The sequence below is a fragment of the Pipra filicauda genome, unplaced genomic scaffold, assembly GCF_003945595.2.
Source record: "Pipra filicauda isolate LSUMZ 115617 unplaced genomic scaffold, ASM394559v2 scaffold4_size7858003_pilon, whole genome shotgun sequence".
Lineage (NCBI taxonomy): Eukaryota > Metazoa > Chordata > Aves > Passeriformes > Pipridae > Pipra > Pipra filicauda.
The window spans coordinates 4,400,847-4,420,805 of record NW_024104643.1 but is presented as its reverse complement, the minus strand read 5'-3'; the positions used below and the strand labels follow the sequence as shown (position 1 = coordinate 4,420,805).

The window sequence follows — 19,959 nt, the reverse complement described above, 5'->3', positions numbered from 1 at the left end:
AATATAGTATGACACAAAAGATCACTTTACCCTTCCTTTAGTAAATGTCCTTAAACTCCCCATTTCTTGTCAGTGAATGGTAGTTTCTTCCATGCCATAAAAGTCTTGCCTCCCCTGTTTAATGTCAAAAGACATTAAATATGGACATTCAAAATACCAAAGTATTTTTTATAATTTCCTTTCAAAGAGCTGAAGGCTCAAAATGTAACTCCAGCCAGTAACTTGCTTTCAGTTCACTGCTATATGTGATGAAAGGCTTATCTAGGAACACACTTGAGTATGGTAATAGCCAAAGGCAAGAAACACTGACATTGCAAGAGAGAGAAACAACACAGACAACAACTGTTGTGTTTCTGACTATATATAGTCAGTAAGCAATGGCATTTCAGCTATGCCCACACAACTGTTTGAAAACCATAAGCCATCACACCTTCACACAAATGCAAAAAAATCATTATCCTAAGTATAATGCTAGACTTTAATTCAGATTTCTCAGACAACATTTCACCACACAAACTATAGAACTGTTTTGTCTTAAAACTGATTAAATCTCAGAATCAGGACATTCATTAGAAGCTGATGTTTGGTGTCAGAAGCATTCATGGTTGAACAATGCTTCTTACACCCCCTTTGCATTGGGGTCACTTATTTCACAGTACATTGAATCAGAAGGGAATCTTTTGAAATTCTGTACACATATGAAATCTGCCAGTGAGAATTTTTAAATATACTTATTTTGGGGTTTATTACACTATTTTAGAATAAAAATGTGAGCATGAGTACCCTTTATAAAAGCTTCACCAAATCCATTCAACAGGCAAATGTGGCAGTTCCTCAGTTACTGGGCTAGGGGTTTTCTGGGTGATGACAGTCCCCCACCCACACACCTTCCTGCTGACCCACTGAGCTGAGTTCCAGAAGAAGGGGAATCAAGATGGGGATAGAGATAGGCCTGAAAAGTAGTTTCTTGACAGGAAACAAAGAAAAATGCAGAGGACCTCTGTATTAAAATGATCAGCTCAAAGACTGTGGTAAAACTTTGCAGATGTCAAGGAAGCAGACATGAGATTTCTTCAGGTTATGTTCATCTGCCATTCATTAGAGCAACACCTTCTTTCAGAGGTCACTAACAGAATTCAACTGAATTTGAGTTACCAAAATCTCATCTACTGAGTGTCAAGACCAAACTGTAATCAGCGAAGCCATACCCATGACCAGATTTCTGAAGACCATGGATCACTCAGATGAATTAAATATGACAAATCTTATCACTACTGTTCATTTTAATCCTACTAATTTGCTCCTTTATTCTCCAAAATTATGTACAGGATTATCAGAAGCAGCTTGAAAATAGTCCCTTAAAAGGAACTTCTATTAAAGAGCTCCAAAAGTAACAAAGCAGCATTTTCACACTGGTGACTGACATTCCAAAGAAGTAAGGCTTCGATTCTCATGTTGCATCCTCAACTCACCAAGTTCAGTGAGTCACACAAGCTAAAACTCACGAGGGGGGGAGAGAGGATTTATTCTTTCCAGATGTCGGAGTGCGACTCTGGGTCACATGGGTGTGACATCACCTACAGCAACGTTTCAGGATGCCATTAGACAGGAAATACAAGCTGGAAACACGTGCAAAAACTCCTAATTTATTTAAAATTGTATTAATAAAGATACACCTGCCAGTCACCACAGAAAAGTATGCCCCTAGAAAATTAAATATGATATGCTATGACATGAATGGCAGGTGACTGCACGCAACCACATGCACGCAATAGTTGACGACCCACATCCTTTCAAAGAGCTTGAAGTAAATAACAGGAGACATTTAACAGCAGCAGAATGTGGCTCGAATAACAGGCAATGAAGTTGCATATGATGTGGCACACCACAAATTAAAAATAACACACGGCTTCAAAGGCTACAGGTATCTGCAAAATTAATGAATTGCTGGGTTTTTTTACAGTTGTTCAACAATTTCTTAAAATTGACTTGTGCAGTTTGGCAAATCCTTAGAGAGAGATGGGTTGTGAACACTCAATTTGTCATTGCATAATGACAGGTGATAACACGGATTTAACATTCTTTTAAAATGTATGAGGTGTATATAATCTACTTTATGTATTATTTATTTTTGTGTTTATCTCTGGCCTTGGCTGAGAATCAATAAGTAATATAAAAATATTTCACATTTTCAATTTATCCATGTATAAAAATCAATATAAAGCTATATATTGTATTCTTGCCTTGTGTTATCAGCCTGTAATGGATGGGCTAACATTTTAAGAGTACTCCAAAGTGACTGATTTTTCAAGAGCCTCAGCTGATCAGTGTGACAGATAACAGTGACACATGCTGGTCATAATGCTTTTAATCACAAAGGACCTTAAGGTATCTCAGACACCACATGCATATATCAAACTCTAAACCACAGCCATCTCTGGAGCCAGGAATCACTACCCTGAACAACAGCACAGATTCAGAAACCAGCCCAGCTGCACGGAAAGGAAGACTAAATGAAATAAAATAAATTTTAAAAATAAATTGATTAAATCACATCTTTAGTAAGAGCAGGGTGATACAATTAAAACATGCATGAAGTTGAACTTGTGATTTCCGCAGGAACACATTTAGGATGTTGATTATCTGACTTATCTGAGCCTGGCCTTCATATTCTCCCAAATATTTTGAGCATTCATGGGAAAAGTAAAAATCAATAAAGCCTGAAGGAAAATTCTCAGCAGATCACAAAACCTAGTCCTGTTCCATGAATCTCTTTGGAAATGGGGAGATAAGCCACGACAAAATGGAATATGGCAAAACTCACCAAAGAGGAGCTGCTCTATCATGAGGGGATGACTTACAGTAGGCTACAGAATCCATCCTCCTCCTACTGAGGTCCCAAAACATACCTTCCAACAGGACTATTACCCTTTCCCAAAGGAAATCCTTACTACTGCACAAAAGAGGGAAGATTTTCAGGTTTAGATTTTTCACTAAAAGGCCTTAATCCCGCATTTCGGTGAAAAGCCTCTTTGCAAGAAGAGCATTAAAGCAAATATTAACTTCAACTTGTGCTTAACAGCCACTAAAATTGCCAAGGGGCATCCTGTATTCATTGAAAAAAAAATTTCCAACAACATAACTTCCACTGATATAAGTCTTTTTCCACAATGAGGCACAGCTTGCACACTTTACCTCCTTATAAGTGGTATCTGAGAATACACAATTGGACAACACAAAGTTCAGACATTTGCACATCAAAACACATTTCTCCTGGATATCCTACCTTCACTTTGACACCAGTGTTACATGGTTAAACTAATTCCTTGTGGGGCCTACACTGTTTGTCACATACTTACTCTCTTTCCTGACATCAGCAAGAGCTGCATGAAGTTCCTCTTTAAACACAGCTGCTTCTTTGGCAATTTTTTCTCCCTTGTCCAACAGATTCCACGTGGCTTCTTCCACAGAAGCCAGCAAGACACGAGCTCTTTTGGAACGGCCCTTTTTCTTACTAGAAGGATTCTGTGGACAGTTCACTAGTGTTGTAACCTACAATTAAAGGAAACAAAAAACACAATGATGGTGTAAGTTCTACAATAAGTGAATTTATTGTGTTCTCAAATTAAAAAAAAGATATAGTTGAGAATAAGCAAATAGATTCCCACTGCTTTAGAGATAGGCAAGTTCAGCACACATGCTGAGAATGGACAAAACTACTGAATAAAATCTGACAGAGAATTTTACTCAATATGCCTCATTTTTGTGTTCTTTCTGTATGATCAAAGCAAAGTCATTAGAAATCTCATCTATGAAATCTCTCATCTCATCTAATAGAAATCTCTGATGCCGACTCCTGACACTGCTTATTTTAAAATTTGCTCATAATAATAACAACAAATTACTAGTGCTATCCAAGGAAGGTTCAGCAAGGAATCATTAAGGTTGGAAAAGACCTCCAAAATCAGAGTCCAACCATAAAGCTAACATTGCCAAGTCCACCACCAAACCATGTTCCTAAGCACCACATTCACATGTTTTTTGAATACTTCAAGGGGTGGTGACCCCACCACTTCCCTTGGCAGCCTGTTCCAATGCTTGACACTCCTGTCAGGGGCAGAATTTTTCTTAATATCCAATCTAAACCTCCCTTGGTGCGACTTGAGGCCATTTCCTCTTCTTCAATCACTTGTTATCTGGGAGAAGAGACCAACCCCCACCTGGCCACAACCTCCTTTCAGGGAATTGAGAGCAATAAAGTCCCCCCAAGCCTCCTTTTCTCCAGGCTAAACACCCACAGCTGCTCCTCCTCAGACTTGTGCTCCAGACCCTTCCCCATATCCATTGCCCTTCTCTGGACACTCTCCAGCACCTCAATGTCTTTCTTGTCATGAGGGGCCTAAAACTGAACACAGTATTCGAGGTGTGACCTCACCAGTGCACAATCACTGCCCTAGTCCTGTGGCCACACTATTTCTGATCCAGGCCAGGATCCCACTGGCCTTCTGGCCACCTGGGCACATGCTGTCCAACAGCACCCCCAGTTCCTTTTCCCCCTAAAGTGCTGAATCTTCCATATTTCCAACTTAAGACTCCCAAGGTATCTCAGAAACAAATACTCAAAATGAGTACAGGCACCTTTCCAAACACCTTCTCTTCTTACAAGGGAGTATCACAGTGGCCAGAACTCAGCACCTCTGAAGTCTTTGGTATGCTCTCAACATTAAAACTGTACATCATTTTGCCCAGAATGTAGCTTTGTCCAAATTATATTTTTTAACAACGCATTTCAACATCCATAAAGAACTTATTTTCATAGAGCATCCCACTCAACATTCCTCATCATCTGAGCACAGCCTCCACACTCCAACAGAATGTTTCTGAAAGACTATGCTCTAAAGGCACTGCTTGAGTTGTCACACTATGGAAAGACTCCGAAAGGATTTTTTCATTAAGTTCACTGATGTTTTTTAATCCTCTGTTCTGTTCTCTGTGCTGAAGCATGGATAGTATAATATTAAGTACAGATCTAACCCTGGAGCTTCATTTTATTAATGGCATTCCAACCACCAGCAGTATTGCGTAGGCAAAGCAAGAGAATTGACTCTGAATTTCTCAGGCCAGCAGGCAAACTCAGCTAAGTGCTGCAGTGGAGTTGAAGTTTGAGCTGGTCTGTGAAGGAGGGCTCCACACACAGGCACAAAATGAGAAGTGTGCTCTCTGTGCCTCAGCTCACCTTTAGATCTTGTCCATGAATTCATGCACTCGAGTGCTTTTCATGAATCAGTACTTTTAAAAGTCACTGACAAACATCCTCTGGGAACATTTCTATAAACACATCTTTGAAAGATAAAAGCCCTGCCCCCTATTTCATTCATGTGAAATTTGGGGAGAAAAAGGACCATCCACTTGACATAGACTGCTTTGGAAGGTCCCAAGGGAGACAGCAACATTAATAACTCTGGCTCAGATTGTTAGAGAGGGCTCATGTATTTTTCTGACTGTGGTTCAAAGGAAGAAAATGAAATTATTTATTGCACATAAATCAGCCAGCTGGTAAGAGAATGCACTGGGAATAAGAATCGTTCTACCTTTTATTTTTACAAACCCTCTAACATCAGTTCTAAAGCCTTTAATGCAGTTTCAATGATCATATTTTTAAGAATGAGTTAAAGAGATTATAGGCTGATACTTCCAACAAGAAAGGCATCAAACACCATCAAAAGTTGCAAGTTGCCCCAAAAATCTATCATGTAAAAGATACTTTTTATGTGTCTTAGGTATTTAATCACATTTCCCAGAAAATAATATATTCTATTTCTCAGATTTTTACTGTAGTCTTTTTTATGTAAAATGTCATTCTATGCACTGTTCATTCATATTTTGAGGAGGAAAGGAAATAAAACAAATGGGAAAGCATGGAAAAAATAATCATTCCTGCAGGTGAAAACTCTTGACTACGAGACCCTTCATCTTCAGCATCACCATCAGGAAATATCGGAGGCAGCTTCTGATCTCAAATACAAGTCAAAATTTGATAGACAGTTCTTTGTTCATGGAGATTACAGAAAACAGAAAAACTACTCTGCATTCTCTAACACAGAATCCCAATGAGGAATGCAAAAACTTTATGCAGATCCCGTACAGAAAGAATTGAACCACACAGTAGCTCACATAGTGTGCCATTGTCAACTCAGCTTGCACTGTAGTGGCAGAATACACAGTCAAAATGATATCATTACAAGAAAAAGGGAAAACATAACCCCATTAATCCTGCTCATGCATGACCACATTTCCCAGTCATTAACACCTTGTTGTCACACACAGCAAGTCCCCCAGCACATCTCTGGTAGGAGCAAAAGCTGTGCTAGAGGCACAGGGGGGTTTTAAGTCGTTTTCAAGCCCATGTGCCATCACAGTTACAAAGCTGAATCTTGTCGCTGTTGCCTTTTATTGCCATTACTTATTAGGCTGAAGGGGTGGGGGGGGTTGTCATAGTTATCCCAAATACTGCGTTCCTAAGGAACTGTGCAGAGGTTCTGTCAGGCTGTATTCAGTTCCAGGCAGCACTTAGAGACAATCTTTTAATACTGCAGTAGTTCAAGAAACAATGTCTTGGTACCCTGAGTATAAAATATTTGGTTCACTTTCACCTTAATATAAAAGTGTTTTTAAGCACCAATCATAAACTATCATTTTTTGTTAAAAATTTAATTCAGTGTAACTGCAATCCCTAGTCATTTGAAAATGAACTCAAGTGATCTAATGACAACAGCAGAACCCCTGCCCACTGTTTCCAATCTGAAGGACTGCCCATACAAACACACCCTGGTTCATCCCTTTCAGCACACAGAAAGAAAACTCCCTGTACCTAGAACAAAAACCAACCGTGTGCGTTCTCTGGGTGAGCAAACTTCTATGGCATGGCTGCCAGGGGAGAATACAAGCCTTTCAACTCCCTGTCCTTCGCCAGTGATCCAAGGGACTCCAAAGGGCATGGACAGAGAAGCTGCCACATCCGAGGGGGTTTTATACAAAATAATGTGTCCTACTATTTTCACAGTTTCAAAGCGATCACCACTGCCAACTGCAGATTGCAGGGGTGAAAGTCAATCTAACAAAGTAATTTGCACAGTTACTTCCACAACTACATCCTAGTGACTTCCTAGGTTGGTTTTGGCTTGGTTTTCTCCAAGATTGATGCTGTTAACCTAATGATTGCTCCAACATTTAGCATAAGTGGCTAGGACAGACTTCAGGGAACCTCAAACACTTCCACTGCTCCTTTCCTGCTACAGCATTACAAGACAAATTTATTTATTAAATAAATAAATTACAACATAAATCTCAAACTGTATTCCAGCAGCAGTTGCTAAGTGAATCTAGCAAGAACATAATTTTTATCTGTGACTGGTCTGATTCTCTTTCTAATCACAGACCAGTTTTCATTTATTACCCTTCTAGCATCTCAATCACCCTTCATTGAGTATTAGTTTTAACCTGGTTTGCATTTTCAGCACTTTTTTTGTCTCCTTCCACTCAAAATTCGAGTTTTCCTTCCACAGTTCTGTTCTGAAACAAAGCATTTTCAGACAAATCATATTCTCCTAGAACCATAGCACTTCCATTTTTAACAGACTCAAGCTTTTCTAAGATTGAGAAGAGCATAGAAAAGGACAGAGGTAAGATGGCTTCCTTGGGCTGTGTGTGACTAATTACATGCAGGTAACCCAATATCTTTGTTCTACACACAAGGGAGAGAAAATTCAAAATAGCTGAAGTTTCAAAACAGATTTCCTTTCTGTTCTTCATCCTGTAACATATTGCTACAGAGGTCTCCTAACACTTTCTTAGTTATACACAGTATTTGCAAAAGGAGGTCAGGTCTTTGAGTAGGTCCTCTCCATTGTATTAAAGACCCTAAAATGTCCCAGAATGCCATTCTTCTCAAAATTCAGATAAAGAAACTCACCTACAGATTTTCAAGGCTCTTTTCTACTCTGTCCACTACTTCAAATATGAAACTCTTCCTGCACTGGAAATCCATTTGCTGTGTAGTCTACATTGAAACATCTACCAGATAGCACTTACAAGAGAACATGTAACATTTACTATGATATATTGTGTGGCAAAAATGGAAGTGACTGAACAAGTGACTAAATCTGGAAGAAGGCAGATCCCCCTGGACAGGTTCTGAGCCAGAATAAACTACAAGTGCAGAAGAGCTGTGTGTGTGCCTTTCATAATAATGTCCTTAGTCAAAGTTCTTCAGCCTTCTTCCCTTCCCCCCTATTTTCTGCAATCCTAAAATACCTGAATTATCAACGGTTCCAGTAATTTCTCCACTGTAAATGTCTGGATCTGCAGATCCCGAGGATCAATTTTCAGCTTAATGTTTGGCACTTTGGTTGACATTTCACCTAGGTACAAAACAACAAAAAAAAGTGCAGTAAGTAAATATTAGCCATGACTGCAAGTCTCATTGCCCTCAGAGCAGAGAGACTGCCTATGGGAATATGGACTTGTTTCATAACAGCCTTAGGATTTCAAGAAAAAAAAGTAATTTTTACGATTCTTCACTGTGAAAAAAAATATGTTAATGCTTACATGGACTGTGAAATCATAGATTTAAAGTACATATAATTTCTTGTCTTCTCACACAGATTTCTACGTTGACCACATATTAAGAAATACACAAGGATAATTGCATTAGAATACCATTAAATGTAAGTTCTCTAGTAGTCTAAAAAGGAGCTTTAAAGCAAAAATATTATATTACATTACTGAATTTATCACAAAAACATTAATGCTATGTGCACAATACTTGTTATCTCACTCCATGCACCAAATTACAGTGGTCATAATAAACACCTTAAGAACAAAATCATACAGCAGACCTTAGAGCTACTGGAAATTAATAGCAGGAGAAAGTGAAGTATTTTGTCATTTTACAACATGCAATAACAAACCTTTTCTAAGTGTCAAGACAGATTAAGTCAAGACAGCCTATTACTGAAGTCAATAAGATGGAAGTAAAGCTAAGTAAGGTCTTTAAAGTGAACAAATCATTCATTAGGAACTTGATCCAAAGTCTATTGATGTTAATTTAAGGGTTTTCACCAAGTTCACTGGGCCACGGTTCAGGCCATTAACCTGAAATGTGTGTGTACCACCAGAGAATTATAACTGTGCTTTAGTTGGAATGCAACTGATTATTGTCCCAAAATAAAAGACATTTTAAATTTTGCTGTAATTTAACGTCCCATAAAACATAGCTCAGCAAAGCCTTTTTAGCCAATAAAGACTTCAAACACACAAATAATGGGTATCTGTCATTTTTAAGCAAGACTTATTACAATCATTGCTGTTGCATAATAAACTAATAAAGTACTGCAACTGTGCAGGCTAAAGAGATATACTGTTACCTTCCAGTGAACCTAGCATTGATTTAATACAACACAATAGGTTTAGGGTTTCTATAGCGAGTTGTGTAGAAATGGATCTGAAGAGTTATTCACATTTCACTTACAAGCAAAGATAATATCAACAATACTTAAAGAATTACAGTTAAAAGCAATTTACGGGTTTGCCATTCTTAATAAAGGTTACACAAGTGCCAAGTTTATTCTTTTATTACAAGCTGCACTAGTGGCAAACCTAAGTTCCCACAGATTCAGCTGCATTCAGCCAGGTGATACCATACCATATGTAGAGAAGGGATTTTTCCATTTTAATTCCAAGCCAAAAGATAAAGAGAAGAGAAGCCTGAGATCAGACTGACCAGAATGACACTTTTCCTTCCATGGAAATGAATAATGGAAAGAGAACTCTAGAAAATGTCAAAGCAAATTATATGGTTGGATTTTACACATTCAGCATTTAGATACTTGTAACAAACCCCAATGAGATAAAATCTGAGACTCCCAAAATCACCAGCGTCAGTGGTTCTCTTTCTGTCCAATAAATCAGTAGGCAGGATAATCCAACAGTTTTGAAATAATCCTTATCCCTCTGTTTGAAGGGAACTGAGCCCCCTCATAATTCACTGCTTCAGAAACAAGTGGTGGGAAAGGTCTGCAGCCCTTCTGCCAGATCCAATTGCTGTGCCTTCTCCCCCACAGGATGAAGTGGGAGCTGTGCAAGTGCACAGAGCACACCTCTTACTCACAAAGCCTCACTGCAGCTGCTACAAAGCGCCTTGCAACGGATGGATGACTCGCTGTCTTCTGTTCTACTCATTGGAAAATACTGATTTACTCATTGAGCTCAGAACAAAACACTGCAAACACGGAATAGCTGTAGAGACTGGTGGTTAGGCATGCTCTCAGCAGGCAAAATACTTTGTTTCCAAAGTAAGTAACGTTTTCAGAATCTCAGACCGCTAGAGACAGGAGACATCAAAAATCAAGGAGCATCAACAAGCACATTCAACATGTCCTGCAGAACCAGATCAACAGCCCATCCAGCCCAGCATGTTAGCTGTGGGTCAGGCTGTCACTTCTTGACAATACACTGTATATGCAACAAAGCAAGAAATAAGGCAGGCTCTTTCCATCTACCGCTTAGTGGAACAATTGCTATAAGACAAATTTAGAATCACTCAGAGTGCTCCATACAGCTACAGCTTGGGTCATCATGGAAGTGCAACACCTCCTGGCTTCTTCACATTGTGCACATAACACCCTTGGTGTGCTGACCTCTGCAACAAGGGCTTATTCTTACAGCTCAGGCCAAAGATATGCCACACTGTACTCACGCAAGCAAGACTTTTTAAAAAAGCTTTTTATTTTATCTTTAGTGATTCTTAGTGTTAGACCCATTGGTTCTTTATGTTTGGAAAATAAAAACAAAAGCAAAACCAACTTCTCAATCATATAATTCTTTGGAAATACTCTCAATATATAATGATGCAAGTGAAGTCTGTCTACTCAGTAGCGAGAGGACTAGTATAAAATGCAGTCTCAAAGGACTAACATCTATTAATTGCATCATTTCATTGAACAATGAATATTCAGAAAGGTTTCATGCCTGCCAAGTAGATTAAAATTCTAGACAGAGATAGTTATATCTAGTAGCATTTGCTATGATAGCAAGGGAGCCATGAGTAACCTGGAAGCCAGGTTCCCACCAACATTCAGACCTCCACACAATCATTGGAATTAAAGACAGCAAATATGAGCGAGAGATTCTTTTGAACCCGTTCAAGTAAGCTCTCCCCTACAGTACTAATAACTTGCTCTGAAAGCCAAAAATGTCTGTCACTCACACCCTTGCTCTCCTCAGCTTCAGTTCCAAACTGCATTGGTATTTATTTGCCTCTCCCCTAACAAAACCATAGTGAGTGCACCTTGGATTGTCCTGCAGTGTTGGCAAACACCGGGTCACGTCTGTGCCCACTTGCCAGCACGTTGGTGCGGTCTCTGAACATACAGCAGAGAAGCATCTGTGCTGTTTCTGCTATGTCCACCCCTGTGGGATGATGGGCAGGGTTAAAATTTAGAGGAGACTAAGAATTCTTAGAGTAAAATGCAGCTGCAAGTCCGTGGATGGAATGCAGTCGACATGCTCCCCATACAACGATAATCGTGTGCTCAGAGGGATGGAACAGAGAGCAGAACAAAGTGAAGTCTACGTGGCCTCCCTCCATTGAAATCCTGGCAGAAAGCTGAAACACTGTGCTACTTGGAAGATCATGAGACCATACAGTACCTGTCAGCCAAGGAAGAAACAAGGGGTTCTGCTGCTGAGCCAACAACCACATCAAACCACCCCTCAGATGACCACCCATTAGGCAAGAGAACTTTACACCAATCAGAAATAAAAGGTATTTATGACTAGAGCTACTCAAGCTCCACCTAAACATAAAGAAATAGTATAAAAGTAAGTTGGGGATGGGGGAAGATTGCAGAAGACTCCACTGAAACTGCTGGGGTCAGCTGACAGGCTGAGCCCATCTTCTCCCCCCACAGGGGTGCCCTGGGTAAGAATTATACTCTACACAAGTTAAATGCTGTTATTAGTACTAGAGCTTGTGCTTCCTTAATATATATCTCAGTAGATTGCTCTAAAAGTCTCCAGACTGTTGGTTGAGCCCCTCTGACAGGGGCAGTCAAATCCCCCTCTGATCTTGTGACTGTTGGGGAAGGGTCTCATTACAAGACGGTGACTGGTGGGACACGAAGGTCTCGACTTTCCCGGGGGCACCAACAGGCAAAATCTAAACTCCCCCCTTTCACATGACAACCCCTGATTCCAAAAGCATTTTAATTCAACAAGACACTCTCCTCCAACTTCATGGGATTGCTTCAAAGGCAGACTCTTTTGTACAATCTGCAATTCACTGGTTTTCTAAATCTTTGGCCTACATTTCAAACTGCCTTTTATTCACATTAGAAAAAAATAAATCTTTATGATATTGCTGGTTACCAAGCCTTATCTTTGACATTTTTAGGAGCCTCCCAGTATATGGACACTTCTTGAAATCCATCACAACAGTTGCAAATAGATAGTATTGATTGTGCTGTGAATTTTCATATATCAGTTGCAAGGGGACACGTAAGAAATAGTTGGAGACAGTACTTCGTGATTCTACTGAGATCTGAAGACATTACTAGATGATTTTCAGATTAGTTTTTCTGCAGATGCACTCATGCTTTAACTTTGCAGTGGCTTCCTCTCAATTCCTTGATAGAAGGGTGTTAGCAACTGCTTTACTCAAAATCCAGAAATAAAACCTTTGCTGCTTGCAGCAGAGCTGCTCTCCGTTCTCTCAGCACAACTTCCCATGCTACAGGTCATCTACAACAATCAGATCTTTTATAAAATTTGGCAGATAAAAATATAGTTGCAATTACAGTCAACTCCTCTTACTAGAGATCACTGTGCTCCAGAATTCCACCCTTGAGCAGTCTCAAACTTGGAAAGTGTTACAAATTCAACCTCATTTTTGCAGGTCAGAAAAATGTGAATCCACATGCCATGACTTTTCCTTTTCTGGGTTGTGCTGGGGTTTTGTTTGTTTGCTTGGTTTTGAACCTCAGCGTATTGCCTAACATCAGCATTTTTATTCTTTGCTTGAACCCTGAGTTCAAAAGCCAGCGCCAATAATATCTTTTAGCCTTGAGTCAGGCCCATAACTCATCATTAACTGAAAGTCAATTGCAAAAACTATTGTCTCTGAAAATTTCAATTATATTCTAAGGTATAAATAACTCATTTAAGGACTCACTTGCTGATTCCAGTAATTTTTTTTTAAGTAAAATTCTAATGTTTTCTGAAACTTCCTTAGAGTAGCCCAAAAGATGGAAACAACCTTGCAAGCCAGTGCAGGGAAAACTACAAAATCTTAAATTATTTTGATACCTTGACTACATACTTCTAACCTATGAGGCTCTCCTTACTGTTATATACCATACTATATGGTAACCAATATTTAATTTTGATTTTTAATTCATCTTTTTTTTAATCAAGGCAAGTATCATAGGTGATAGAAAGAAAAATACGCAGCCAGTAAAGATCATTCTGAGATATTTTCTGATACTTCCACTTAGTAAGGGAACTTCTGTCCTTCCAGATCACACTCACTAAGATGACAAAATCTGGTGTTTGCCTCAGGAAAAAAATGAGAATCACAGTCCATTTTCTTTTTTTTGGAAATGCATATGTCTAGTCCAGTATAATATGCCTCCTAATTACAGCAGGGGTCTTGACTGCGAGATATTTTGGCAGAAGGCTGCTATAACCTCACACTCGGTTAGATTAACCTTTACAGTGGGCGATTGCAGCACTGGAGACGAGCTGCTCTTACAACACTTAGGATGTTAAGCATGTGTCACAAGATACAGTTGTGTCCCAGAACAGCCAGAAAAGCAACCACCTGCACGCTCCTACCAAGTGCTACAAACTTCAATATCAGGAGAATTTTGCCTTTTCATCAGACATAGCCAAAGACACTGGAAAAATGGTCAAAGGCACTGGAAAAACAGCCAAAGTCTGTATCCATCTGCAGCACAATGTGAACACAGCACCTGCAGCTTTTAAACCATCTGCATACAGATACAATAAGTGTCAGAAAGCAGAGCCAAAGATATTCTGCATAAATTAGAAAATCTGAACTTTAAAATCCATTTCCTGCTAGAGCATAAAAAAGCCAACAGCATATCACTCACCTATCCTAGAAAACACATGGTCCATATTCAGCACTAAGGCAACTACGTAATTTCCTTGCGTTAGGAACTTCAGTGCAACTGCTGTGGCTCACTATGGGGCTCCTGAGGCATCTGCAAGGCACTGCCTGACAAGCTCTCCAGTGTATTTCAGGATGACTGACAGGACACAGTGGCTGCTGGAGGGCTGGCAGGGGGATGGGCATCCTTAAAGCTATATCCAAGGGCACAAGCATGGCAACAAAAATCAGAGTTAACAAGCTTTTGAACAATTAGATGACATGAAACACGTCATACTTCTAGTGATTGTTCTTGGAATTTTCAGCACAGCTACTGTTTTCCCATATATTCCAGTTGTATGCCAACTTCTGTCTGGAGGCAATGACTCACTCTCAGCCTCCTGAGCTGGACAGCAAAGGGATTCATAAGGCTCTCACCCAGTCACTTGGCACCAAATTTGTTTTCTCTGTTAGTTTTTCTCTATTGTGTAGTACTCTATAATGACATAAAATATATTATCCTATCAATCTCACAAAATGCACAGGCCTATTGGCTTCTGAAAAACAGGGAAGACTAGAAAAAAATATTAAGACAAAGTAGTCTTGATTTGTTTTTTAACAAGATACACACGGACAGGGCACCGGAGGATTTCCAAGACGTGAGAATATGTAATAGAATGCTTTTTATTATTTGGTCTTAATTTCAATATTTCTTATACCGCTTAATCAATTGGTACCAACAGCACTCTGGGAATAAAATTTTTTAGTCTTTTTGCTAATGAGCCAGTACAGCGAGAGCTAATCAGACTTCAGAGAAGTCACAAAAACAATTGCTGCATTTCTCTTTAATTCTCTAGGTGACATGAAATAAGATATTCAGAATGTTAAAATGTTCTAGTTCTGTTCCCAATACAACAATTCTTTTGCTTGAAGACCTGCTGTACTTTGTGGGCCAGACCAAGGCCCAGAATGGAGCACTATCTCCAACACCTGGGAGCGATCTGGCCCATTAATTACCGGGGAAAACCTACAATGCACCTGCCAAATTATTTAGATTTCCAGACAAAGCTGTCAGGTTACACCCTAACCATCTCAGACTTTCTCACTTCTTACCACTGGCAACAAGAAACACGCATGTTATTCCCATGTTAATGCACAGACATCACAAAGGAAAGAAGAACTGGAGAATTGAAGAAGGTGACAAGATTCAGATCCATTAATAACATTTAATAGCTGAAAGCTACTTTATTTAAACAGGCTTTGCATTTAGGTGTAGATTTGCAGTGAAGTAACTGGAAAATAAAAACCACAGCACTTCTTTTTATACTCCCTTTCACTTCTGCCTGTGTCTACTTTCTCCCTAGAGCACCTTTTCAATCCACATCTGAAAAGCAGCTGAAATTCCCAAGGACATAAGATTTCCAAGTTCTTCAACATAGTTCTCAGCATAAACAGTGTTATATATCATCCCTTAAAATCAAGCTACCAAGGAAAAGAAACTAGCTTGAGCCTAGTTCTGTATGGATACTGGAGAATCCACATGGCAAGCAACAGGTCACGACTGAGCTCATGGCGTGAAAAAGTTTAATTATGGGTTATGGAAAAATAACATTTGAGATGGGAGAAAGCATTACACCTCAACGAACTTGTCTCACACAAACCTTCTGATATTTAGTGAGATAAAAAAATTAAGATTTTCCCCAGGGTTATAACATTCAGAACATGCTCTCTTTTCCTTGTTTAACACTCAGGCCTAGTTTTCCTACAGTGCATTCCATCAAAGCACTTTTCCAAGCAGAGGTTGTGTTTCAATATCACATAAGGAAATAGAATCACAAAGGAAAAATTATTTACTCGGGATCACAGAGAATGCCAGTGGCAGAATCAGGGACAGAGTGCTGGGATAAAACCATCATAGTCACTGGAGCACCTTACTTCCACTTTCTTTAACTGAGGCCAATAAGCAGGTTAAGGAGAGTAAAACATTTCCAAATATAATTTACACTATAAATCTAAAGTATATAGCATCTTCTTCCATACTCACATGTTAAGTTTACCCAGATACTAGTATTCTTATTCCTAGGTCAGCTAATACCTTCATGTCCCTTAAACACACCACCAGAATTCCTGCCTTTGGTGAACGCACACACTTCCAGCTGCGACACAGCGACCAATTCTAGGAGTCGCTCCAGCAGAAGTGTGAATCCTACAGCCTGACCAGCTACACAACTTCTGGCTTTGCACTGGCATGCCAGGCTGTTTTTCAACCATCCAAAAAAATGTGTGTCATGGTCCTGAGCCTACAGCCACAGCAAGAAAACTCTTCTCCACTGAAACCCGACCACGGGAACTTGGGAACTTGACAACAGCCTCACCACCTTCCCAGTCAACTAAATCATCGCCCTGCTCAGCAGAGTTCTAGTGGATGTACAACACTGTGAGTGACAGCAGAATTAAAAGAATACTGCTTAGTTTAGAAATACTTTAAGAATCTTATGTTTGTAAGATTTCTTCCAGGTACAGTTTCACAAGGACCAAGTTTTTGGTCTAGGAACTACACTTGTAATATTTAAGGTACTGAAATAAATATTTACTTTATAAAAAAAAACCAACCATTTTTTGGATTCGTTTCAAATTCTTAAAGAAAAAAATTCCTTTCACATGAGTCGCAGCGCTATTTTCACTGCATGCACTTTGAGCCCAGAACAAGGACCCCTCTCTATTTAAGTGGCATACAGTTCTTACATGGATGGCTATCCTGTGCTCCTAAGGATAGGTCAAGAAGGTCTGGCTCCAATCCCTCCCTTTTGTTATCACATTTAAAGTGTTCCTATCTCTATTCAGAACCAGAGGCTCTGTTTAAATAAAGTTCAAGTTGACCTTCCACTAAAAATAGGATATTGTTCAACTCATTAAAAAAAAATAACTAACAAAAAAATTCCATGATATGCTACTAAAATGTTTTAAAATTTTATTTGTTATGTGCAATTCCCCATTTCCCCTTTTTGCTGACAATTATCTATTCCAACATTACACTCTACTGCTTTGCTTAACAAATGTCTTTGTCTTGCTCAGTTGCAATGAGGTAAAAAAATGTGGTTTTTTTATTCTTTGTAGAGCTGCTACTGATTTTGCCAATGGATTTGGTTGTTTCATACCCATGCATTACCCCAGGATGCTTCACCATCACGTACTAGTTTATGTAACTCTTTTCAAACTGACATAAAAGTTTGCATTATTTGTTTTGTCCACTGACCCAAATAGTAGTCTAGTATTCTAGAATAGTATCCTTCTTCCCCATTACCTACAGACACGCACAAAACAATCCCAGAACAAAGGGTAGCAAATGTGACTGATACTTTTGAAGTACATATATTGATTTTGAGATATGCTTGCAAACCACTTTGGATGCAGGCAGGTAGCTACCTAGCGCTACCTAGCACATAGAAAAGCATAATCCAATAAACAGGGACAGAAAAACAGTATTTAAGCGAAACCACAATCCCACCATGCCATGCCTGAATAAATGGATAGACCTTGACATGCACATTTACTCCTCCAATGGGGTTCCCAGTGCTGCATGGCATCCTATTTCCTTTATCAACTCAGACAACCAGCTTCAAATCAAAACCTGGCTCAGAAAAAAACCTCTATATAGCTCAGTGTTTCTGGTGAAACAGCTTCAGAAATAAAGACTGAAGACATTCCTGCCCATTTTGACCTTTGCTCTCATTTCAACTCAAAATGATTTGGGTGAAGAGCAACCATAAAGAAAAAGGCAAAAAACCCCAAACCTTTTTCCGAGGTGGATTAGTTTTCCAACATCAACCAACTGATTTGGAATAGGAGAAAACATTAACAGTTCAATATGCATTTTTCCTAAATGTCTGTCATGAGGCCTAATTCTTTGCTGTTGGATATCTTTTGGGCTTCACGAGGTCTGAACACAGCTCTTGCCTTTAATAAGAGAAATTCAAATGGATTTTACTTAACAGAAGATTGTGCACATAAAGGTTTTGAAATATGCAGAAGGTTGTACTGAACGTAACAGCCCCTCATTACCCCTCACTTATAAACAAGTGTCTTCTATATTTTAAAATCAAAAACAAAGTTATAAAATCATGCAGTAAGTCAGTATTTTCACACTGAGGCATGATAAATATACATTTACATAAACCTTCCTTGCATGAAATGCCTAATCCAGCAAAGTGCAAGGGGGTAAGTTAAACTTTTTAAAATAGCAGCATCTATGCAACATTTTATTCTTCTTTTTCCATTATTTCAATACAGTTTCTCATGTCTGGAAGATAAGCAAACACATCACACAACTTTGGCTACTGGCTTAAAGCAACATGACCACGATGATTTAAAATATTAAGAACACTTTTAAAACAGTCATGTTTACAGTTCTTTTTTTAGCAAGTTGGTTAAGAAAACCAGCATTTTAACTCTTTTTAACTTTTGAACTCGTTATTTTATTAAACAACTATAACAGTTCCATTTACAGCTTCATGTACTTCCACTAACATGGAAAATTGCCTACATTCCTCTTCAATCTTACCTTTTGATTCAAGAATCTAACTAAAGAGTTCCTAGAAACAGCTCTGTGAAGAACTCTCTTGATGCAGCTTGACTCCTGAGGCACCGACAGTGAGACAGCAAATGGTTGCCTGTCATTCCCAGTCTATGCGAAACAAAACAGGAGGGGAAGAGTCAAAACTGGGAGGGCATTACTCAACTGGAACTCCTCCCAAAGTGGTAGTGCCCGACTGAAAACACCACTTAGAGACACCCAAGCTCATTCCTAGTCTTGCAAACGTAGTCTGACACCGAGTTTTTAGACCCTAAATCAGACACCAGTGAAGTAAACGGCAAAGCCCCCTCAAAAATCAGGGAGGTTTAGGTGGAACATGAGAAGGGAAAGGGGAAGAAAGCAAGCAAAGACCATTACTGTAAATCCCAGCCCAAATACGGATGCAATATACAAATCATAAATGTTCATGGTTTGTATGAACAGTCTTCTTCATTTACCTTCAAAAAACAACCAAAACATACTTCCAGATTCATAATCCCACATTTATAAGATTTTCCATCAAGAGAGCCATTTAGGAAATGGACATGAGTGAAGTTTTGCTAATTTGCTATTATAGCAAATCTGAATACCCTGAAATGCAGTTTGAAATAGCACTCATGAACAAAAAACCTCTGGAAATTCTAAACAGGCAAAGGTTGCTCAATATTTGTATCTATTCTGCTAGAGACTCTAATTCTGCTGCTTAAGATCGTAGCGGTCTTAAACCACTCAGTCTGAAAATTTGTATGAGGCCCATGTGTCATGGGCTGAATTTTCATTTTGGAAAACTTCTACCAAAGCAGTTTTGCTATTTTTAGTTTATTTGGAGGTAGAAAGGGCACAGACAGCCCAAAGGTTGAGATAATCTGACACCATCTAATAGCACTGGAGAGGCTCGACTAGGAGGAAAAAAAAATAACCAACTAAAGAAGGAGTACATATTGTGACTACTCAGAAGAGAGAAAGAGAAAAAAAACCCACAAATACTTGGACATACATAAGAGACAGTACGGAAACAGCTGCAAGGAGAAAAAAATAAATCAATCACCTTGGTCTACTGATTTCAATAGTGTCTTCTGCACTTAAAGCTGCATAGAAAGAATGCAGCAAAATGGATTATGGATGCAAAAGCATCAAATATTACTCATATAAACCAAGCAGACTTTCCTAGATGGTACAATAATTTATTACAGGGAAATGTACCTGCCATTGCCATATTAAA

The 19,959-nt window shown here is 39.0% G+C and overlaps 1 protein-coding gene across 6 annotated transcripts in view; it reads right to left on the bottom strand.

The window, feature by feature from the left end:
• CTNNA3 (catenin alpha 3) overlaps positions 1 to 19,959 on the bottom strand; it is a 396,734-nt gene that overhangs the window by 368,677 nt on the left and 8,098 nt on the right. For 5 of the 6 annotated variants that reach the window (XM_039386770.1, XM_039386769.1, XM_039386771.1 and 2 more), the window contains 3 exons: positions 18,726 to 18,848; positions 8,314 to 8,420; positions 3,360 to 3,552 (listed from right to left, as the gene is read on the bottom strand). In XM_039386770.1, the coding sequence (XP_039242704.1) occupies positions 3,360 to 3,552; positions 8,314 to 8,415 (295 nt within the window). In that variant the 5' untranslated portion in view covers positions 8,416 to 8,420; positions 18,726 to 18,848. Of the gene's footprint in view, positions 1 to 3,359; positions 3,553 to 8,313; positions 8,421 to 14,168; positions 14,240 to 18,725; positions 18,849 to 19,959 lie in introns of those variants that run through there. The other variant, XM_039386768.1, reaches the window with a different exon arrangement.